This window comes from Tubulanus polymorphus, chromosome 4 (assembly GCF_964204645.1).
Source record: "Tubulanus polymorphus chromosome 4, tnTubPoly1.2, whole genome shotgun sequence".
NCBI lineage: Eukaryota > Metazoa > Nemertea > Palaeonemertea > Tubulaniformes > Tubulanidae > Tubulanus > Tubulanus polymorphus.
Window position 1 is genome coordinate 17,969,628 of NC_134028.1, and position 25,745 is coordinate 17,995,372.

At 35.8% G+C, this 25,745-nt stretch overlaps 1 protein-coding gene across 3 annotated transcripts in view; it reads right to left on the reverse strand.

Annotated features, from left to right (window-relative positions):
- Positions 1-4,124: 4,124 nt before the first annotated feature.
- Positions 4,125-25,745, reverse strand: part of LOC141903752 (cadherin-87A-like) — a 115,877-nt gene continuing 94,256 nt past the window's right edge. For all 3 annotated transcript variants that reach the window (XM_074792029.1, XM_074792031.1, XM_074792030.1), the window contains 3 exons: positions 20,505-20,573; positions 11,163-11,208; positions 4,125-5,464 (listed from right to left, as the gene is read on the reverse strand). In XM_074792029.1, the coding sequence (XP_074648130.1) occupies positions 5,324-5,464; positions 11,163-11,208; positions 20,505-20,573 (256 nt within the window). In that variant the 3' untranslated portion in view covers positions 4,125-5,323. The remainder of the gene's footprint in view (positions 5,465-11,162; positions 11,209-20,504; positions 20,574-25,745) is intronic.

The following is a 25,745-nucleotide window of genomic DNA, read 5'->3' on the forward strand; positions in this document are numbered from 1 at the left end:
ACGAATTACTACTATACTAAACGACGAAAACTTTTGTTTAAATGACATGTCAGATGAATTGCTACGATCAAATAATTGTCCATATGCAGATATTGATAATATCAATTGTCTCGACACTTACAAGAATGGACTGAATATTCTACAATTCAATATACGTGGTATAGCAAATAAAATCGATCAACTTAGAAATTTAAAAGCAAATTGTAAATCACAAAATTGTGAGATACATATTATTTTTTTATATGAAAGTTTAATTACTGACAGAAACAAGTGTAAATGTCGCATCCCAGTTTTAGCCTAATTGAACAACATCTCAAGGTCAAACTGGTGGAGGTGTAGCCATCTTTATAAAAAATGAGCTGTCATTTATAGAAAGAAATGATCTAAATATTACATATATATATAAATACAAGGGCAGTTTGAATCAATATTCATTGAATATAATAACATGATTATTGGGGACATATACCGAATACAGGGTACTAATGAAACGCAATTCATTAATGATTACAATAACATAATCACTAAAGCAAAAAATGAAAATAAGACAATAATTATTGGTACCGACCAAAACCTTGATCTAATCAAAATAGAAAGTCATGCCTACGGCAAAATTCTTGGATAATAATCTAGTTAACGGATTATATCCGGCTATTATTCGCCCTACACAGGTCACCAAAAGTACAGCGACACTCATTGACAATATTTATATTGATACTAATATAAAAGGACAGGTTTACTCCTGTATCATCATATCAGATATTTCATTTTCAATGTCCGATTGCTTTAATTTCACTCAATGTACCTTAGATCGGATAATATATCCTCTTTACAAATCCAACCCCAGATACACACAGCCGTTAGGGTTTTTTCTTAATTCCTCATTTGCCATTATATGTTAGTTATGTATAGACGATCAAATTATTGCGGAGAGGCGAAAACTATAAACTACTCCCTGTCGTCATGTTAAAAAATCAAGATCTAGTGAAGTACAGATTTTGATTTTCAACACAGATTTTATTTCGGGGACGAAAACATTTCAAATGGCTTTTATGTCCGACATTGCCATCCGTCATTGGGTTCGAATTCCATTGATGGGCAATGAGGATTACCTTCGACTGTGGCAATCGGGGGTTCCACTTGTGGCAAGCACGGTCCCACCAGGTTCGCTAGTGTGAATTCAGACAACAACTCCCGAATTTCTTCTCATATTCAATTAAAATCCATTATTTCTCATATTCTTTTAATGGTGATTAGTAAAATTCTCCCTACATATGAACATAGAGATCATCTGAGTTTATTAAGAGGAATGATTTGAAAATCTAGTTAATTAAAAATGAACTAAATTTTGACATGGCTCTCGCACTGATACGCATGCCATCTAGTTGGATAGCTGGTGGCAAGGAGACTTGTTGATTGATTTTCAGTTCAGTCACTAGATTGCATGCAGAGAAATCAATTTTAACAATTATCCAATTTGACTATAAAATTTTATTTTTTATGCAGCTATTGTTTATGTCTTTAAGTAATATGATTTTTCCTCTCAAGTAAACAAGTTCCTTTCATTCCATGTTAGATCACATGGATTCATCATCGTTATCGTTTACGTCTAGCGAAAGATATGATCTGCGCGTGCGGCCGGTCTCTTCTGAGAAATAAATTCTCTACTTTTCGACGTAATAACCTTGACTGGTTCCCGCGTGATCCGGCAGCCAACTTCAACACTTTGTTTACCGATATCTCGGAATTTCAAGCGATTTTTGAGCCAGCTTGCTCTTCTAAATATATTGATGAAAAAACATCCAAGTTTATTGGCTTCAATATCTGATATCAAAACACCCCGGTTGATGGTACCCCAGAAGAGAGCAGACAATCCGCTACCCCTATTTCATAGAAACCCAAGGCGCTGTTTGAAATCGGTTCGCACAAACCGTTTCGATTTGTAGGATTCGTTTTTATTCATACCGGTTTACCAACCCGTTTTCACAAACCGGCGTTTTTGTTCTTTATAGTGAACCACGGATACGTCGTTGGATTTAGCGTAGATTCGCTATTATCGTATCATTTCTTTAGTCCCGATATTTCCCTTCAATTAAGCCTTTAAAAACAACGACAAAAACGTATTTTTGATAACTTAGATCACCTCTATCGTACAAATAATTTGGTCCCAATAAGCCAAATCAACTTTATTTTCCTCAAATACAATGTATCGGGAAAACGACCGCCCCATGAAGGAGCTAAGATCTTTATTACGTTTTAATAATTCTTCTCTGCTGCCACTTATCAGGAATATTTAAAACCACTTGGTGAGACAAACAGTATCATGAATAAAAATAGAAATAAAAAAAGTTATTCGTTTCCACTTGATGAAATAATGTATGCCCAATCAAATAACTGATGAAAAATTTCATGATTGTATTCTATAATTCTAATTATATTCTATGTTAGAAAAGATAATACTTATATAATTCATGTATTAAATATTGCTAAACTTCATAAAGCATTCTTTACCACATGGATATTCCTTTGTAAAAACAGACATTACAGGATTTACATCTGATATAACCTTAAATTGGTTAATTTTCTTTAGTTGAAGAATGTATCGCACAGTCCATTGGGTTGGGATGTATTTCTGTGTAAAATCTGAGCTCTGGAGGCTCTTGCGATGTGTATTACGTGTAACATTGGACGCGTTTTGTAGGTGGAGATCTGTGTCATCCCCTTGTCTTACAAACACTGACACTACGATCTCTGCCCAGTGCGTATGCTCTATGGCGGCATTTGATACAACAGTGAAATAATAGCACTGAACCTTTGAGATCATCCGTTGGTGGTTTTTAGGCGCTGGTGGGTTGGGCGTGTTTTTTCTATTGATGAAATTGAACCGAACCCTCTGATTACCGTCTTTGAGAAGTTCTCCGGAGTAAGAGATATCCTTGGATAATGATCGATGGGGTTTCATCCATCGACGTTTAAGCTGACACACGCATTACTCGAGTCATGGCTTTTTCAGAGGGGGCCATTTTAAATGCGAGACAGTTCCGGATCAGTCTTTGGTAGTGTACGTATGAAGCAGTCGAGTGTTAGTGACAACGGCTAAGAGATATGTCAGAAGGTAGAGAGATGATACAAGGGTTGATGATACAACGGCACCTTGCCGTTGAAAAAAAATCCCAACCAACTACATGTACATTCCAAAAGGGTATTGGCTCGGTGATCTCAGATCCCGACTTTGTGTGTTGTTCCCCCATCCACCATAATACTGCGGAGCTGAGAACACTGTTTAAGGACAGCTTCTCATTGCTTTGCCATGTAAAAAGATTTTGCGCATTGTCAGAAATGTCAGATTAAGCGCACCGCGTGGTCAAAACTGGAACTAGTAGTTGCAGGACACATCAAAATCAATATTTTTGGTGAAATACCGGGGCCATGTTCTTAATGTACCACCATAACTCATTACTATTACTAAGGTTCTGCTGAAGAAACATTTGTGGCAATATAATTTGATGGTATTTGGCTGCACTTTTTCTACATCGTGAAGCCAACTTCATCGTACACGAATCTCACATCTGACCATGGTTATTATTATCCAATGTATCGAGCTGAGCTCTGGAGCACCATCCAATTCCGACGCCGACGGTGGACCCAGGATTTCAGGGAGGGGTGCACAAATTAGGAAAGGGGTCTGGGGCCCTCTAGAAAATGGCAAGGACTTTAAGGAGGGTGCACGTGCCCCCTGTGGACGAACGGAAAAGTCCCAGGTGGGCTAAAAATGAAACGATAGGATTCTCTGGATAAAAGTTGGGAAAAACCTCAAAATTAGGGAAGTTGAAAATAAAAGCCTATTTAGGACCAGATCAGTAATAAAAGCACCCTGCATATCTTAGTAGTGGATCACCGTGATCAGGAATAAGCAAGAGTCAATAACCTTTGCGTCCCTAACTGTAACAAATCAAATCATATATGGCTAAGGTAAGATATTTTATTCAGTCTTAAAATATTGAATAAATAAATAAATAAATACATATATATATATACATACATATACATTAAAAACAGGCCAATAAGGTCCTGACAACACATTACAAAGCATAATCATAAGTTCATAATAAATTTATATGATTCTGTAAAATGGTTCTGAAACTTAGATCATAGCACTTTTTAAAGGTATAAAATATTTTGAATACCATTTGTTTAACAAGAAAACTAACATGAAAGTTTATTGATACCTTGAAAAATAAAATAATGATATATGTTTAATTACAAAATTCATTGTGTAAGTTATTTAGAAGTAGCAATTTATTGTCGACGTGCACTCATTATTATGGTAACGGTTTTTAAGGAGTCAATAATGAAAATGTATTAACAATGATTTCAAATGTATGCACCGAAGATATTAAAATCACCGTACCGTATTGCACTAAAGCACATTTTTTTTCTATTAGAGTTTATACAAGGATTTATCTATTCAAACATCATGTTGTCAATTCATCTGCACAAGTGTTAGAGATTTGTAAATCAGTAGACTCAAATTAAGTTATTTGATAACAAAACGATGTCTACACCATGGAAAATTTAAAAAGGTTTCAAGCATGAGTTTCTTGATTCCGTAAAACCGTTACAATGATGTTTTTATACATTGCAAACTACTATGTTTTTATACACTGATAAATACTATGTTTTATTCAACTATTAAGTTAGCTTCCTTATTGATTTATGTGGTCGGCAATTTGATTTTGGCTAGCCGATTCCTTATATCCATTAACATGACATAAGTATGTAGGGCTAAAACAGCTATTTACTGGCTTATCCGTTAGTGTTGATATATGTAGGATAAAATTCAAATAGAATTTTATCAATTGTACAAGTGATGGATGTTACATTGAATTATATAGCATACTCCCGAGGCTTGCCTGTAATTGGTAACCTAGCGGATTGTCATGACCCGTTGCAGAGATTCAAGTCACATGGCTGAGCTACATCCACCTTGAAGATCAGGGATAGCTGATTTGTCAAAATGATCTTATTCATCACACATGCTATATACACAAGAAAATCTTGAGATCACAAAAAATGCGCCTCAAAATTAGATAAGATATTGGAATTTAATGAAATTCTAATTATGTGCTCAAAACATTTTTGAAAGGCAGATTTTTGAGGGTTAGAAATTTTGAGGGTCTTCCAGAAGAACCTTTTAACTGCTCCTGCAAAGGGTAAGAAAAGTTTGAAACACAACCTTGGTATGAATGGTATTCAACAAATGTCATTGAACGAGTCTATCAACAAGCAAAGAAGTTGAAAGTTTAATGGTCGAGTTATCCGATTAATTCAAAGAAGTGACTATCCTATATTCTGTTTCATCGTAGTCACCAGCTGGAGGTGGGAATGACTGCACCACAGCTACTGGAGCAGAATCAGGCTCAAAAGCTGAATTAGTGTAGCCCACTGTAATTACTTTTTGTTGCTGAAATAAATTATAATAATAATTATTATTATATTATAATCAATCAATGCTGATGATAGCAACATTTGCCTTACAAGTGTTGTGACAAAAAGTTAAAATCAATCAGAAGCTGTTAAGTTCTTCAGTATCTAGGACCGTACAAAACTAAAACCAGTCCGGTTACTTTCCAAGATTTATTCGTGGCAGTGGCGGATCCACACTGTGCACCCCCTTTTTCAGCTGACCAAATATTTCAAAAACATAGTCAAAATCAATTTCACATAAAGATACATGCTCCACTATATGACAATAAATTTGTCGGTACAATATTTTGATTTTTCAAGTGGTCTGAATGCACCAGGAAGCATCTGTTAAATCAAATGTTTCTGCCAGAGACCCCAGTATGCACCATCCTGCACCCCCAACCGCACCATCATAGTTCTTAATTGGTCCATATTGCGGACTCCTTTCTATAATTCTTGGATCCACCCTTGCATGAGGCTGTATTGGTGTTGAAAGTTTCCCATCAGTATATTTTTCGTCAAAGTAAAGTTAATACAGTCTACCAAGTCCGCTCTGAGCAAGTGACTTACATAGATCATCGGAGAGAAGTTTAAACAAGAGCCCCAAGGGGCACTATGGTCAGCCTATAGCTTTTCATAAAATGGCAAATGATGCATTCTTTGAATATATGCTCAGTTGGACAGTCAAAGGGCCTTAGCTCTGGAAATCATGTCATTTAAATTCGCTCCATTTGTATAGTAATAGGCTCAGCCTACGGCTGACCTAAAATGTGTACAGGCGTGCAGTAAAAAGAGGTCCACTCCCTGGCAAGAGCCGTTGACTACTGCATAACATACTAGTTAATAGTGAACACACATTTATGAAGCAACATTGCTGATGTGAATGTTTCAATGTGCAGCAATCTCATCGCTACAGTGCAGTTAAAGCTAAACCACTGTCGATGATCCTCATTGATGACAGGGTCTAACATGGTTTCAGTGCCTTAATTTAAGTACATCCTATCGGCCACTGGATGCCTGTAACCATACCATATAATGTGATCAAAAAGTTATCAATTATTCATTATGTTGTATGCTGTTATATGAAAATGAATATTATCATCATCATAGAACGAGAGCTCCAAAAATCGAAGTGATAAAATTTTTTTGTGTTATCAAGTCAAATCGAATAGCTTAAAAGCTGTGATCACTGCATTGAAATTTTCATGTTTCCACTTTTGGTGAAATCCCATCAAATTTTGCAATTTTATTCACATGCATATCGGAAATCAGGTTGACAACAATAATATGGACTTAGCTAATGCGATAGGCCATAAAAATATGGATCATGTAAAAATATGAGTATGGAATGAATGATGACACCTGCAGAATAAGATTCCCACACTCTCCCCAATGGATTGGCAATAAGCTATTAGCAGTTCCAATTATATTGGTAATGGGTAACCATACCAATGTGACCGCTTTTAATGTGATGTACTAAAGCTATTCATCAATCTCACATCTCATGTGAATGAATAGTAGACACTGAGTAAAGGAACATTACCTGTAACTAAATTATATGTGCATTAGTGATGAGCATTATATAATTCCCAAGCAATGACTTCATTTAAGAGCGATTAATAACATGTTGTCACTCAACACAGATACCTAAATTAGTCACAAGGGCTTCACTCAAACTCATCTAATGAAAGTTTTATAACTCTATTTCTCCGGAGTTATGCCACTAAAATATCTGAACCTGGCTTCACTATACTTGTGCATTAGTTATAATTGTATCTTGTGTTAGTAGATGAGTGCCCGTGAAATAACATAACACACATATCACAATTTCTAAAAGAGAAAGAATCACTCAACAATGCAGGACAAAAGTGCCATAACAAAATGGTGGACAGCAACTGTAAAATGGTTTATCATTTCCCTAGTTATGAGGCACAATAATGTTTCTGTCTCAACGAAACTACCAGGATCGATTTGAAGAGAAATAATGAGTAGTTAAAACACCTACTTACACTTCATTTATTATTTACGAATAGTCTACAATTATATTGAATTTTTGTCGAATCAGGAATAAAATATTTCAATACTCTATGAAATTAAATGCATCGGATTAAACTACAGATATCAGGCAAAACAAATCAATAATTCAAAAGACAGATGCAATTACACTGAAAATACACATAAGTAGGTGTAATACGGTTTCCAATCAGGCATAAGTCTTTGTCTCTATCAGTGTAATTACTTTTAAAGGATTAAATCATTACTCCAAAAATAGTCTACTACTGCTATGATGCAAGTAAAAGCATTTAAAACACTTGAAGACTTAAATATACACCACCTATATCATTAATTGCAGTATCAATCTTTAGACTGTAGTTAACCAATGTTTGTGATTCATGATTTTGTTCACACTTATCACTATTTCTGCAAGAACTTTTTAACAGATATCTCATTATCATACTTGAAAGCATGGCCCCCAATAAACCCCTGAAAATGGGCAAATGTCTTTCATGTTCCCCATGATACTTTGGTTTGAATGCCGTACTTGGATGTGTACAAATATTGGTCAAAACCAGTTCTCAGTTCATAGAATATGACCTGGCTGTAGGAGTGCTAACTAGGGGCCAACACATACACTTGATACGTAGATCAATATGGGCTACCAACTACAAACTACTGATATAGGTAGTTTTTGCAATATAATTTTGAGGAAAATGAAGATACAATTCTTTCACAGTACAATCCCCTGGTGCCAGTTTTATGAACTGATAATGCAAGCTAATGAATTTTTTAGCCTAAAACAACTCTTAGGCGACAAACAAATCGGTCAATACTGATTATGATAAAGGACCAATGCTCCAGTGGCTCGCCAAACTGGTGTGAATTAAAAAATCTGTCATGTTTAGGCTACCGGTATGCAAAAATTCACTTTATTGAAAATTAAACAAGAACAAATATATCAAAAAGGAAGGTGTGAACTTTTAACGATCATTTGACGAGAATGACATGAGAATAAAATCTTTGAAAAATCGATTATGAAATTTTTGTCTAGACTAATGTTCATAATTTTAATACATTCCGAGAGTGACGTAAAACAACTAAAACTATGAGTGACCTGTTAAGATACGGTACAAACTTGGTGAGAGCCTGGGTTTCATCGGAGAATTTTTATTTTCATACGGACCAATCGGGACAGAAGCTCCCAAGTTCCTCAAATTTGAGGCCAGTGCTGGTGCTGGTTAAGTTTATCGACTGACATGGTTTTTAATAATTTCACGATAGGATTGCTTTAACTAGGCATGCAAGCTTACATTTTCACTCAGACAAATCATTGTTACCCGTGATATACACCATAGCGCACATTATCTATAACTGATACATACATACACACAGTGAACACGAGAGTATAAGGCGATATTGCCTACGCGACTGTACACGATTGTTTTCAACATGAACGCTCATCACTGTGCTGCAGATTACAAACTAATACAAATAATCAGGCTCCAAAACGGATCCTAATGCGAACGTCAATAAAATGACTTCAATAAATGTTGATAAAATAAGTATTCCAGACGTGTGTATATCAGACTCATCTCTAAAAATTCAATGCTATCATCGATGAATCAGTCGTGTGGCAAACACAGATTTTGAAACCAAATTTTCGTCAGATATCTTGATGCAACATTACCTTATGGGATATCAAAACTAGATGAAGCATTGAACTCATCGCACACAATAAATCGTTATATCATATGCCTTGAGTATCAGTATTTCGCGCTAGAAATGATGAATATCAACCTTTTCAATTGTACCGCCATTTTGGTTAGTAAAATAACGCGCACCTGCTCGTCCACCTCATTCAATGTTATGACATCATGATGCAGGTCAAAACGGTCAACACTGATCTAATATAACCAAGATTTTGAGAGGCCCATAAGTACCAAACAAAGCATCAGATCTTAGAGAGATAAAGTTCTTCCGACGCAAATAGCATTGAATTTTCACATGTGTAATTTTGGACAGTTAAAGATGCTGCATAAAAAACGTGCTCAAATAAATCAAATCTTTTACACTTTTTGGTAAATTTCTCAAAAAGTATGAAACCTACGGCTTTCAACTTTGCGCACCATAAAGAATAACAAATGACGAAATATATTTTTGCTTAATCTGTTCAATTCGACCATTAGTAGTGAAATTACAGGCTACTGAAATTGCGTTTGAGTGTGCTAAAAATTGAGCGCAGCTATTAAGCATACGAATGATTATTGATCGGCCAGGCTATTGACAATTAAAAGAATTAATAAATGTTAGAAATAGATAAATATCAAAGTCACAAGGTATAAGGGCAAGAATATCATCAACGTATAGTAACCAAAGTGTTGCGGCCAAATGCTTCCCGCACTAGACTTCAAGATCTTGGTCGGTTTTCGTTAGAAAATAGTACGTCAAAACATTGTATACATGGCATTGTTTTATTAGTTTCTTGTGTCGATGTTCCCTGTGCAGCTCTGTAATATTTTATAGTTGGAATAGAGGTCGAATGGTTTGGTAAGTGTCTCTTCCCTTTTATTATTGTAGAAACTACAACTGTTTGGTTTATTTAGCACGGTTGAATTAGTCTGTTTACATGTACTTAGTATCCTTAATTTTGTATTTTTTAGTAAATCGTTACTCAAGTGAATTCACTGGACGTAGCTTTAGAGATTAGTAAAATAAACGCATTTATGATAGACCCGAAACTATTCTTTGTATTCGCCGATATAACATGGCTCACACACAAAGTTTAGGGGGAGTATCCGTGTAAATAGGTAGTAATTCAGTTTCAACGTGTTCGAGGAATAGGTTCGCTAGAATGGGACTAAGCAGGTTTCCATAGCCATGCCAGTTTGAAATATGAATTATTAAAACTGAAAATTTCTGGGTGGAAATTTCAATTAATTCAATAATACAATCATTAGGAATGTCAAATTCAAAATCCAATGATGGAAGTTTACGTTTAAGAAAATGCAGGTTAGGCTAAGAGGAACATTAGTAAAAAGGTACCTTCTGATGTTCCTCTTACGCCCTAATACCGTGTGACTTTGATATCGATCTATATCTTACATTTATTAATTCTTTTCATCCATTGGAATCCTTTCATTGGAAGTTGATGGGAAAATAACCTTTCTAGATGTTTGTACTCACAATTGTTTGTCTTGTTTGAAATTCTCAGTTTATAGGAAACCTACCCACTCTGGATCATACCTGCATTATTTTTCCTTCACTGCCTATAAACTTAGTGTTGCCCAAGGCTTATTTTTTCGTTCTTTTCGGATTTGTTACCCCCTTTTCTTGGATGATGAACTAACCCAGATCAAGACTTCTCTCAATAAATTAGCATAACCCGATGGCATTTTGAATAAAGCTCTCTTGAGAGCCCGTCGTTCCCATTTTTGTAATTCTCAAGGGACCCGCACGCGTATACAGCCTATTGTTGTACCTTTCGTTCCTTTTCTGGAAAAATCTGAAACCCCCTGCATCTCTTAAACAAACAACTCAATTTTACTTATAAAATAAAGTTTCTCGTTTTGGCTATATTTATTGTGGGATTTCTCGCATTTATTCAATTTAAGTATCATTAGCATTGATGGACATTATTAGTAAATTTTATAAACGTAGCTTGTAACTGCTTCAAAAACGCAATTAAAAACATCTCTCACCTTTAAGGAATCGATTTGAAGGGGATCGTCCAAAAGTGGATTTTTCCTGCAATGGAAAACAATTTATTCATAATTCATCACAAATATTTACATACTTCCAAAACATGGCCAAAAAGGATCTGTTGGCAGCCCTTAAATTTTGAAAAATATTTGAGGAAAATTGCGACCTCTAGGCTGTTAACAACATTTTTCCTGCGGCCCCTGGAGGCGGATATATGAATCAAATTAAACCCATTAAACCCATCAATAGGGTTCTGCATGAAGTGATGCCCTACATGTGTACGAAGTTTAAAAGAATTGTTAACAGTTGCAGTAGGCTGTTTTCCTCTGGTGACCATAGTTTGAATCACATCAACCTAATTATAAATAAGGAATTTGAATCATCAGTAGTTTGAATACAAGTTAGATCTTTGTATTTATGAAATATATGCAACATTGCAGGTCATGTTCCAATCCCATTGAAATTTATCTTCCACATCGATAAATGATACAAAAGCGCCAAGGGGCATTACGGCTAGCCTGTCGGCTTTTTACAAGTGGCAAATGATGCAATCTCTGGGTAATATTTTTAACACAGTACGATTGTGTTTTCATAAGTAGCACAGATGGGGAATTGACAGGAAAAAATACTTCAGATCAATCAATAAATAGTCTCATTGATTTGAATGGGGAATAGAATGAAAATTGTTCAATAAAGTAAAATTCGAATTGGATTTGATATCATTTTGCAGAATAGAATTTGATTGAATTTGCAATTTCAGCACATGGCTAATAAAGTGTTGCCAGACTTCCGGAAATCAAAAAATTTAAAAAAAAATTTTCTGCCATTCAACTTTATCTAAGCAATGTTTCCTAAAGTTGTTTTTGTTTTCATTTATGAGCAATAGTTTACTCGGCATACACTCGCATAATTCTACAAAAACTGCCAGCGTATGTTCAGAGACCTAGCTATGACGTAATCATCTGTTCATAAGCATAACAAGAGGTCCATGGACCCGAGACTTCGTCGAGATAATCGGAAGTTCCAGTTTGGGAAAAGGGATGTCACACCTCCCCCGGCAGGCTGGGTCAATGTAGCTAACGTATCAATTACAATTATAATAAATAACATTTCACCACTTGTGGTGAAATGTAATTTAGAATTCAATACGGTCTTACAGAGCATATGCCATCAAAATAGAATATTGTGTATAATTCAAATTCATCACATTCAAAATGTGATGTATTCATAAATATCAAATATGGAACTGGTTTGAATTTTAGTTCAGCCATTACTGAGAAAGATGACTTTTGAATCGGCAATTTCAGCACGTGCTCACTTTTATTGTTTATCTTAGCAGGTGCGTGTTTATGACGTGTTTATTGACTCTGACAAACGCTCGCGGCTTCCAGTCATTTCACTAGACATTTCATGCGATATTTTATCTTTATGGGAGTGATTTGAATTAATAAACTCTTACCATTGTATAGTGCTGCTACCATTGTATATGACATGATAATCGTATATAAGTGAGTAGCACTGTAGGTCAGTGAATACGGTGAACAAATGATGTTTATCTTATCGATTATACATAGCCTACGCGTAATAGCGCGCACACGTGCTTGTGTTGATTGTCATAGTTAACATCATGATTAGTGCCACCTGCGGGTTGAATATGAACTAGACGCACGGAGTGAAGGATAAATAGATGACTATTCCGCTAACTGTTACGGCTAATTCGTGCTACTTTTTTCAATAAATCACATCTCAGGTCGTTATATGTATACTAAAGTTTCTTCTGGTTAAGAAATCACACAAGGTACAATTTTGGTGGCATTTGCCCTTTGATTTTGAAAGTTATGCTTGTTTTCTGGACTATTTTTCTCAATGATCCGCATGAACTGGAAATTTTTCGCTAGTAATTCCTTTGGAGGTTTATGTTTGAAGCTCTATCCAACCATTCCACTTTCAAACTGCACATCACTGAATACCTTTTAAAAGCAGATGAATAACAGCTACACAAATAACTCCGGAGAAGGCGAAAAATGGTTGTCCAACTTATTCAAACTTTATTGAAAATTCTTTCAAAAATATTGCATTATAAAATCTTTCAAAATTAAAAATAAACATTACACAAAGGCCTGATAATAATATATTATCCATCATTACAAACACAGTTATTAATGAAACGATATACGTAAAATATGCGAGCAATTTTACTTTACCACCTGATTAAGGATAAAATTAACTAGGGGTCCAGGGACACCATGCCCACTTGGGAAGTGGTTTCAATTGCTCAACAATCTACCAATTTCAATATTCTACGCCCCTGGTGACCATATACAAAAACCAATGACCTTGAAACCCACCACAATCATAGAACATGTCAGCAGCTATGATTTTGTAATCGATTGTGATAACAAAATATGCCTCGTTACCAATTTAATATGGAAATACTAAGTTATTCTGCTATTCAACGCCCCCTCGTGACCATATGCAAAACCCAATGACCTTAAAACTCACCACAATTGTAGTACATGTCATATACAACTTTGCAATTGATCATGGTAACAAAATATGCCTAGGTACCAATCTAATAAGAAATACTAAGCTATTCTACTATTCAACGCCCCTTGGTGACTATATGGAATAACTAATGTCCTTAAAAACTCACCACAATCATAGAACATGTCATGAACTACAACTTTGCAATTGATCATGGTAACAAAATATGCCTAGGTACAAATCTAATAAGGAAATACTAAGTTATTCTACTATTCAACGCCCCCTGGTGACCATATAGAATAACTAATGTCCTTAAAACTCACCAAAATCATGGAAGATGTCATGAGCTACAACTTTGCAATTGATTGTGGTAACAAAATATGCATAGCTACAAATATAATATAGAAATACTAAGTTATTGTATTATTCAACGCCCCCCTGGTGGCCACATACAAAAACCAATGACCTTGAAACTCACCAAAATCTTAGAACATGTTATGGGCTACAACTTTCCAATTGAATATGGCAACACAATATGCTTAGGTATCAATTTAATGTGGAAAAACTTTTTCCCACCTACGAATGAGTACTGATGACACCAAGATGGCCGCCCATTGCGTCATAATTGGCTGATCAAAAATACCTGTCTCAGGTATAAAACATCCCTTTCCAAAGAATACCCATCACAAATTGCAATGAGAAATGGCAAACCAGTAGGAAGCTACAGGACCTAGAATTCTGGCCAAAATTGACATTTTTGGGCACTAAAAAGGTCATAGGACGGCCATCTTGAGTCAGATCGACCCAATTTTCTTATGCTGATGGGCCCTTGGTAGATTCAAATATAAACGAAAGATCAAGGTTATTGATCAAAGCGTCTTCAAAATTTCCCTCGAAAACTTCGAAAAAGTGTAAATAAATTGCCCATGGGCAAAGTGTGGTTTACCTTGAAAGCTAGAGGTTGTTTGGGGTAAGGGCATTGCTTGAAAAATCTTTTTAATTCGTGACTTCAAAGTTCTACAAGTTTAAATACTGTATTTTATCTTTCTTAAAGGATTAATTTGTAGTCAAATAAGACCAAAGATATACATTTGTTTATGGTCCACATCCAAATTTCGTAGGGTACAGGTAGGCGCGGCATGGAAACTATTTTATATTTTCAAAGAAATATTTTTCAAAATATGAAAAAATATTCAAATAAAATTCATATGTTGTACATATCAGATGGTGGCTGAATGTATGGTTGCAGAAGCTAAAATACCGGTGCAGTAAGAAATCGGCGTATTAGATCGTTTTAAATCCTGGAATTTACCACTACAATATTCAGACCTAGACCTATACCTATAGTTTGCTGCTTAGTATTTTCAGGTCACAAGAAATTTATTACAAATTCTATCAAACAGAAAACACAGCGCTCATCGTCTGCTGATGAAATGTCAATCGCGCCAGCAAGCAGCGTTACACTATCACTATAGAAGTGTATACTGTACGCGCGTGTGTTTGTGTGTGCAACAGTCTAATCTAATGATTGCGTAAGTGAATGTTCGCTTACACTTCAATGTCAATCAAATCAATCACCGGGTATTAAAATGAAACAATACCTATGGCGGATAATAATTACATTCTCACCAGTAATGAGCATTTGAAATTCGCACGTATCCTAGTCCAATGAAACGTTCGCATTCTATGGCTTTCCCTTAATTATTTTAGTAGCGCTGGAATTCCCCGTATATCCCAAAAACAGCCAATCACATTCGCTCGTAGAGACAACGCCCCCCAATCGAGGTAATTGCAATTTTATACGCGAGAGCTAAGAATTTTCCCGCCAAAAACAGTTTTTCGTAGAATTTTAACAATGTTGACCATGTCATCAACGGAGGTTCGCCATGTCTTCAATCGCATCGATTATACGTCGTTTAAGCCGAGAACCAATGAAAAAAATGCTCACATAAAAAAACGTACCACGATTTTACATGAATCTTCATCTTCAACTTCATATCGCTGACAAAGGTAAACCAAAAATGCTTTTGGCGAACAACAATGGCTGCCAGTCGGCCATCTTGAATCTGACAGGGGCAGTTTTTGGGCTGAAGATGTGTCTTGGGTAGATACATGTATAAACCAAATATCAAAACATTACCTTGAAGCGTCTTCAAAACTTCCCAAAATAACTGGATTCCTTCTATGGACAGACGAACGGATGGACGACGGACGAAAAGTGAACGCAATAGCCCGCTGGGACTAAAGACCCAAGTGGGCTAAAAATCAACATAACTGCCTTTTCTATTCAATTAGGATTCAAAGGTTACTCGTGATCACTAGCAAAGTATGAATAAGCTTTGACATTCTTAACTAAACTTGTATAAAAAATTCTATGGTCAAAACAAACATTGCACCATCTCTCTATTTTCTGGATTTGAAGTGAAGATAGGTGGCTGAATGAAACATATGCGATTGAATCAAAATGGATCGGCTTCTCGGTATTTTTGAAAACGCACAAGTTTGATTGCCAACAAGTTGTTGACAAACAGAAGATAGTCTGCTAAGTTGTATTAACTTCAACTTTTTTTAAATGTGCGTGGTCTGAGGGAACTTCATTGTAGGTTACATAAGTAACATCCGATCTATCACTACTGCACGTGCTGGTACCACAAGGTTGTTTCAGATGGGAAATGCCTTTACTCTGCATCCCTGCTTGCCAGGGGTCCGGTATCACTCCCCATACTTGCTTCCACCAGCCCCCCCTGGCCTCACGACGCGTGATTTCATTACTGGCAGTTTTGCGCATGACGTCATAAATCGACTTGCGAAATACTTCCTTGTTCAGTAAAATGTTCTTGATTGTCCATTTAACGGGAAATCCAACAGAAGCCTAATGTCATTTGTTACAAGCGTTGTGATTGGTACGACTGGTCAGCTAGTAATGACTCCAATGACTCGCGAGGGCAAGGGGAGTATCGATTTTAAAGCTATTCCGAGGAAAGCGGTGTTTGCTGTAGTATACATAGATAAAACCCAATATCTAGTATAGATAGGGATTGTACGTATCATTCAACATCCATTTGACAAATCTGAAACAAATAGAAATGTACCATTTAGTTTCTGCCTAATCAAAACACAAATAAAATGTTATCAAAATGTTATCCACTGGGGCTTGTCACGTTCTAAGGCCAGCAATGGAAAACCCCATGATCTAGTTACCGTTGGCGTTGCCTGCGAAAAAATCTAAGTAAAGACCTAAGAAAAACTTTGGCAGACGCTCACGCCCGGCCAAGCCATTTCCATTCATCCCCAACCCCATGCATGGTCTACGACAACTGTCACAATAACTTGCCCCGTCCCATATTGAAATTACAGAAATACTGAAAAAAAACTCACCTAAGCAGGGATCCTGAAGCAGAGATTGGGAATAATGAATCTGAAAAATTGAATTATTTCACTAATTTTATGGTTACATAAGCCTGTACAGGGCTAAGAGCAGATAATCTCCCAAGTGAAATAAATTGAGCTGAAATTTGAATTTGATAATCAACAATTATTAGAAAGGCAAACAATGCGGTTAAAAGAAAGTCACATGCAATTACAAATTATGCTGGATACTTTGATATCAATATAACGTAGCTCCGTTACACAAAAGTCTAAGTTAATGACGATTTGCAGCTAGTTAAATCTGCAGAAAACACCAGCCAACTCCAGTTGTTTACATTGACAGAATAAATCAGAATCCCATCAGCATTGGTCTAGCATGCCATAGGCCCTACTTAACTGGAGGTCTTACACTGCATTAGATAATTCTATCATATTCAGCAAAAAAGATGAACTTCTCTTACCCATGACGTCAAAATGACGTGTATCCCGTGCAATTTCTTGTTCATCTAAACTGGTTGTTTGGGGAATACCCCCAGCTGCTGAAGGTATTCCCTAATAACCAATCAGAGTGCAGCTTTCTCATAATGACGTCAAAAAGCGCGATTTTGTAGGCCGCGGCCTGAACCGTGGGTAGAGCCGTGATTAGCTGAAAGAGCCCACATGATCTCTGCAGAATGAAGGTATTAATCTTCTAGATGGAATATATATTCGCGAAAAAATACCGAACTTTGAATGCCAATTACTGCATAACTGGAATGTTTCATGGTTTCATCTTCTCACCGTTTTATCTTTGTTTGCAGGCTCTTGTTTGGTACCGTTTTGAATGGCACTTATTGCATAATGAAAGTGTGCAGTACAAAAGACGAGTTTCGATACACGGCATTTTGTGAGCCAGTTATTTCCGGAAAGGTCTCCAGAGCCATTATGAAGACCCCGTCGACATACGATGAAGTCAACAAAACAATGTAGGTGGCACTACATTAGGGGCCATGAAAGCCGTTTTTCAGCAATACACTAGCATATGCTAGGTAAACTAGTATATAATGCTTATGGTACCCGTATACCAGGGGTTTTAGTAAAATAACCAAGAAGTAAGAAGTAAGAAACATATACAGAATATAGCTGCAAAGCAGTGATAACGGGTTTTCTGCGCAGTCTTAGAATCCTGTTCAACGGTGGATTTCGACAAAGCATTTGATAAGGCACAACATCAGCCATTACTAAACAGGCTATTAGGAAACAGCATCAATGATAGGTCGCCCAAATGGCTCATTTATCTCTGAACGAAAACTTGTAGCCGAAATCAACGGAACGCCTCAACTTGGAATAAGTCGGTCTAACTAGTGGAGTCACGCAAGGTAGTATCCAAAAAACTCAATGATCCGACAAGAAAATCTTGTTCGAATGAAAACAATTCTGTTTGATCGAACAATACACTTTTTGTTTGAACCCAAACTTTTCTTCATTCAGAAAGCTATGTTATTGTTGAAATGAAAAACTTTTTGTCCCAGCAAAAAAAGTTTGGTTGAGCGAAAACAATTTTTTCGAACAAACGTTTGAATGAATACAATTCTGTTCGATTGAACGAAATACTTAATACTTTTGGTTCGGACAAAAAACTTTTTACAATATACTTGTTCGAATGAAAAACTTAATGTTCTGACAAGAAAATTCTGTTCAAATTAAAACGATTCTGTTCGATCGAACGATTGTTTCGAATGAAAAACTTTTCGTTTGGACAAAAAAAGTTTGTTCAACTTTGTTCTAACGATTTTTTCGAATTGGTTCAATCGAACAGAATATTATTGGTTCGAACGAAATAAATTTTGTTCCGACGAAATAATTTTCAAGCTAAAGGTCTTTTGAACGAAAAAAAAAGAAGATATTTCTGGGGCTCCGCAGTAACTTAAAGCCGGACGTAGGTCGGCCTTGTGACGTGATGCGATTCTCGCGTTGCATCGCAACTTTCGGTGCAAGTCGGTTGCGATACGATTGTCAGTGACTGTGTGCGACTAGTTTCTGCCAGTCGCAAGAGCGCGTAGGTTGGTTGTGACAGTTGTGTCGCGTCGCAGAAAGTAGAACACTTGCGACTCCTTGTGACTGGCGTTGCTGAAAGTCGCAACCCGTCGCAAGGGAGCGTAAGTCATAATTTGTTAATTTATGCTTGAATTGATAATCGATGTGACAAGAAACGTGCAGTAGATTTCGGAAAGACGACTTAGAAAAACATGTCAGCTCTTTGAATGGGGCTCAATTTTCGATGTTTACGGCCCGACAGTGCTTTTGTAACGATGATTCTTCAAAATACGCACGCAGCATTTGGAGATCGAAGTGAGCTGAATGATATCAGACGGATTGTATCGGCAACAGCGGTAATGTAAATAAGCCTATGTACTTTTGACAAAAAAAGTGTAGAAAAAATAATAATAATAATAATAATAATAATAATAATAATAAGAAACACGCGAATCTCAATAGGGTTATCTGTGAGGCCGTAAACATCGAAAATTGAGCCCCATTCAAAGAGCGGACATGTTTTTCTAAGTCGTCTTTCCGAAATCTACCGCACGTTTCTTGTCACATCGATTATCAATTCAAGCATAAATTAACAAATTTATTACCCAAAGATTGCACATTCTGTCGCGGTTTTTAAAAACTAATTATAACAATAGCCCATTTTCCTTTATATAAAATTTTCATGTCAGGACTCGGACGTTGCATTTCATCCATCCGGTGCCGGTGGTAGGAAACATCTACCAGTTTATGAACCTTTGACAAGTTTTATGGTAAAACAAAAGGCAAAATGGTGCTAAGGCGGAGACTCAGTCAGATACGTGAAAAGATGATATTCAAATCAATTCCAATGGTGAGAATGGATCTGATATGGACTAAGGAGTGGGTAATCTGTACATGAAGGTATTGATGGATACTGATAGCAATAATTCTTATTATTTAGTAGGTCTAGGGGGTAGGCCTAGTGACCGAGATGCATATAGGATTAGGATTGGGATTTCAGTTGAAGTTAATAATGCGAAAATTGTTTCTCAATCTTTGCATACACTGATTCAGAAGAAGTAAAGAATACAAATGATCATCATCCGTGCAGTCTGAGGTGCCCAGTTGAACATTTTGTTCAAATAGATTTCGTTTGCCACAATATCAATGAAACGAAGTGTAGTTATCTATTACAGTATAGGAATGACCACAATGCACCCATCTGAACCAAGTAAAATCATTCTGCAATGTAGCCCTGTATCATATCTCAAATTTGGTGTATAGTTTATCTAGGTTGAGTAGTTACTGGGTAGTGCTAAGTTAATTGGAGACATTAGTTTCATCAAAAGATCATCTCAGTATTATACCATGTAAAATGGCCAGTAATGAAAGGGTTAAGCAAGAAACATGTTTGCAAAATGGACTAAAACGAGTGTCCATAATAATGTGGCATAGATAGTAATTAAGTAGCAAACTAGATGAAGAAGACTTACGAGTTGCGTTGGGGAGAATCATGCGTTAATGTTGGAGCTGATTTAGCATTCCTCATTTTCCTTCTATACCTACAAAAACAAAAAAGTTTGATTAATACTTTTCACAACTATTTCAGGCAAACCTACAGAAGCCCCTAGGTGACATACAAGATAATTTTTTCACAATTTCGATTTATCATGTCGAATTTCAACTTATTATCTTGAAATTCGACATAATAAGACTAAATTTGACTTGAGAATTGTGAAAGTCGAAATTGTGAAAAGATATTATCTCGTATGTCACCTAGGAGCTTCCATAGAAACCACAACTATTTAGCAAGTGGTTTGAAATACTCAATAATCAGAAAATTTCAATATTCAATGCCCTGTGATGAACATAGCTTGTAACCCATGACCTAGAAACTCATCACAATCATGCATCATTCCATGACACAATGATCCAACACGCTATTAAACATGCCACCATCTTTCAATATTCTATTCATAATGTATCTCTAAGCACTATATCAAAATCACACTTGATTTACACAAGTGTTGATTTGATAGAAGCGATCGAATTCCAGCACTTTAATTAGAGAAATATCAGCAGTATTGTGGTAGTCGATTCTTATTAATTTATCTATTGGTGACGTATGTCTAGGTTGTGGCGCCATCTGTTTTTCGCGGCAATTTCCGCAGTTTGCATTTAGTTGCCGTACAATAAACTGGTGTTGAATTATCACTTGCGTTCTATTTTGTCACAGGTTAGTTCATGAACAATATTCTTTATATTACATATATTCTTTATAATTGACCTCATTGCAGGGATGTATTTCATGCTTTGGTATAGCTGTGGCCGTAGAGCATTGCTAATTAATATTATTTATAATGTTCTAACTTAGGAAGGGGACATTGCTCATGACCTTAGCTCCATGTTGTTAGTACAGTAGATCGGTATTATATATAGGCCTAGTGGTATTTAGGTGATGTATATTATTGGAATTATCACTTGCATTCTATTTTGTCACAGGTCGTGGATTGAACATTTCAGAGCATCGTTCCCGTTTAATTGATTGGAGAGGAAATCTTTCCCCGAAACCCGAATCACCTTCCTGACGATTCGGAGGGAGGGCTGTTACAGTATAGCTAAAAAAAGTTGAAAAACCACATCCAACTGTTTAAGCATTTTCAGGCTTTGCCTTCATATGGAACTATTTCCGCCTTATCACAAGTGCACTCTGACGCCATGATTTGCCCATTGAACGATAGAAACTTTTCCATGTTCTTACTTTCGACATTTTCTAATAATCTATCAAAAAAGTGAAATTTCACACTCTGCGTCGACCCCTTTGTTACCACTTGTGACATATTAACATAAAAAATAATGACCTTCACCATGCATGACATATATCTACACCGCAAATATATATGTATATAACAATTGCTGGTGTGGTGATTACGCCGCTAGTGTGTAGCCGTACTAAATGATCGTCTGCTTCAAGTTTCACTTTTTACTCATGGATGGTGAATCAGTGCCTCAAATACTGAACTGAATCAAATTGAATTTATGCTCGAGTGACAACAAACAAGGAGGCACGTGTCATCCTGGTCCAGATTTAGTGTGGATCTTGCACTATCAATGATTTTAAACAACTATGAGCATGAGAGTAGGATAGGATTAATATGTCATTTGATCAAAATCCATTGATCGATCCACAAATAGATAAACTAGGGTCCAGGGACACCAGCCCACTTGGGAAGTGGTTTCAGATGCTGAACAATCTAAAAATTTCAATATTCAACGCCCATTCAATGAAAAAATCCAATGACCTTGAAACTCACTACAATCATAAAACATGTCAGCAGCTACAATTTTGTAATTCATTGAGGTAACAAAATATGCCTAGATACCAATATGTATGGAAATACTAAGTTACTCTACTATTCAACGCACCCTGGTGACCATATACGCCATATATAATGTATTACAGTATACATAAACCTATACTGAATAATAATTGAATAACAATTACTGACAATGTTCACTTGCAATTAGTTATGGCTGGGAAATTTACAAATTGACCCAATTTGAACAAACAACAAGATAGGAATTGTAGAATATTAATTAGTTTACCTCATGTCTTAAATCTGATACTAGATTTCTCTGGAAACAATTCAATATTTAGATTATAGAATATTAATTAGTCCTATAATCTAAGAAAACAATATACTACATTTCGGTTTACACAATGAATTCAGTTCATTTCCATTTAACTGCAACAATGATCTTCGAACAATACACTGAAATTAACATTATACTTTGTTTTGCTCAATTAACTACTTCTAAACTATAGAACTTTGGTTTATTTGAGTATGGCCTGTAAATTCAAACTTGGGGGGGGGGGGTACGATTCTAAAAAATTATATTACTTATAGGTTCCTAATTTTTGTCCTTCAGGCATAAAACCATTAGATCTATGGCCTGGAGGTATTTTGGAAACATATGAGGGTATTCTGGGTGTGGGATATTTGGTTGGATGTATTTTGGGCGGAGGTATTATGACCCGGATTCAAAAATAACAGAGAAATACTAAGTTATTGCATTGTTCAATGCCTCCTGGTTGCCATATGCAAAATAAACCAATTATCTTAATCTCAACCCTAATGAGCATACAATAATAGCAGGGGACTTTAATTGTATAGAAAGTCCCATAGATCATGATTCAACATCCATCAATTCTTCAATAAGTGGCTCCGAACAATTAGCCAATTTATGTCAACAAAACAGATTAGCAGACACTTACAGACTTAAAAACCCAGACACAACAGCTTTCTCTAGAGTAGGAAAACACAATAACAATGTCATTAAAACAAGAATAGATCAATTCTATGTGTCAGACACTTTACAATCAGACATAGAACAGGTGAAACACTTCAACTCTATTCATTCAGATCATCGAATTGACAATAAACACTTCTCAAGTCAAAGGTGGCAATGGGTACTGGCATCTCAACAAAGAACTACTTAAAAACCCTAATTACATCACTATGGTAACAGACTTTTGGGCACAATGGCAAAATCACAAACAGTTTTATGACTCAATTATCGAATGGTGGGAAGAGGGCAAAACTCAAATAAAACAAAGATCTATAAAATTTGCATCGGAACTCCGGAGAATTAAAAACAATCTTAAGAATCATTAGAATCTGAATTATTCATTCTCGAAAAACTTTCTGATATAGGAGTAAACACTAACCAAAATCAAAGCGTATTTGTGATTTTGAAATTGAAAAAGCAAAAAGTGCTATGATTAGATCTAAGATTGAGTGGAGAGAATTCGGAGAGAAAACAAGTACTTTCTTTGCGAATTATGAAAAACAACGCGCTAAAAAGAATCACATCATGACTCTCAAAAATAATCTAGGTGAAATTAAAACCGGACAAAAAGACATTGAAAAAATTCAACTCAAATGCTATAAAGACTTATATAGAAAAGAAGAAACGGATTTAGAAACCCAAAATATATTCTTGACTAATTTACCTCAAATCTCAAATCAAAAGAAACTTCAGCATGACTCCGAAATAGATATGGACGAATTAACAAATTCAGTAAAATCTTTTCAAAATAATAGGTCCCCTGGTATAGACGGACTACCTATTGAATTTTATAGAATATTTTGGCATACTCTCCGAAATGACTTCCTACAATTAATACATGCGTGTATACAAGAAAATAGACTTTCTAAATTAATGCAAACTGGTATTATATCATTAATTCATAAGAAAAATGACAAAACAGACTTGAAAAATTGGAGACCAATCTCGTTACTATGTACAGATTACAAAATATTCACAAAAGTTCTCGCTAACAGATTAATTAACTGCCTAACAGAAATAATACACCCAGATCAGACATGTAGTGTAAAGGGACGTCGAATCCAAGACAATGGCCATATAATTAGAGACTTAATTGATTACGTTAATAACGATAATTTAGAAGCATTGTTAGTAACAATCGATCAAATGAAAGCTTTCGATCGCGTTGACAGGCAATATATGTTCAAAACTTTAGAATCTTTCGGTTTTGGAGAAAATCTAATTCGATACATCAAAACTTGCTATTCAAATCCGAAATCTAGAATCAAAAGTAACGGCTTCTTAACTAAACCCTTCACTTTAGAAAGAGGCGTAAGACAGGGGTGTCCCATGAGTGCAATACTCTACATAATAGCAGCGGAACCATTAGCAATTAAAATACGCGAAAATAACAACATTAAAGGAGTGAAATTACCAGACGACACAGAAATTAAAATCAAACAATACGCAGATGACACTACACTATGTCTAACCGACTTAGAATCATTGAATCAAGCCTTTACAACTTAAACTTTATTTGAACGAGCATCGGGTGCAAAAATTAATAAAGACAAAACTGAGTGTATGTGGTTAGGATCTTGGAAAACTAGAAATGATAAACCTTTAGACTTAAATTGGAAGAAATCCATGAAGATTTATGGTATTCATTTCGGAAATGAGAATAGTGATGATTTAAACTGGTATCCGAAAATAAATAAAATTCAAAATGTCATAAATCTTTGGCGCCAAACTAAATTATCTTTACACGGCAAAAAGGTCGTCATAAACTCTTTCATATTACCTATGTTATGGTACACTTCCGAAATTTTTCCAATCCCAGATAAATATATCAAAATCTTTGAACCAAAAATCATCAGTTTCCTATGGGACAATGGAAAACGCCTTGTCGGTAAAGACATAACACACAAAAAAAATCGAACACGGAGGCCTCGACATACACAGCGTCAAATACAGACAGCAAACACAGGCAATTAAGACGATAATTAACCATGCTCTAAAACCTACACACTGGAAACCAATAATCAACTACAACCTGCAAAAATATCTAGGCCCAGGCTGGAATATTTCAAACATGATTCACAATGAAATACCAAAAAAAGTCATTACAAATGACTACTACAGACATCTATTTAAATCATGGACAGTTATTCAAAAACATCTAGTTCCAACTGAGACCATTACCGAAATTCTGCAAAAACCTATTTTTGGCAACCCAAAAATTAAACTCAACAAGAAAATCAATTTCACAGAATACATACATCACGGTATAACCAATCTACGACATCTATTCAATAATCGTGGCAACTACAAAGCATTTAACGAAACACCATTAACAAATAGATTGAAACACACATGTATATACAATGCGATTCCGCAACATTGGA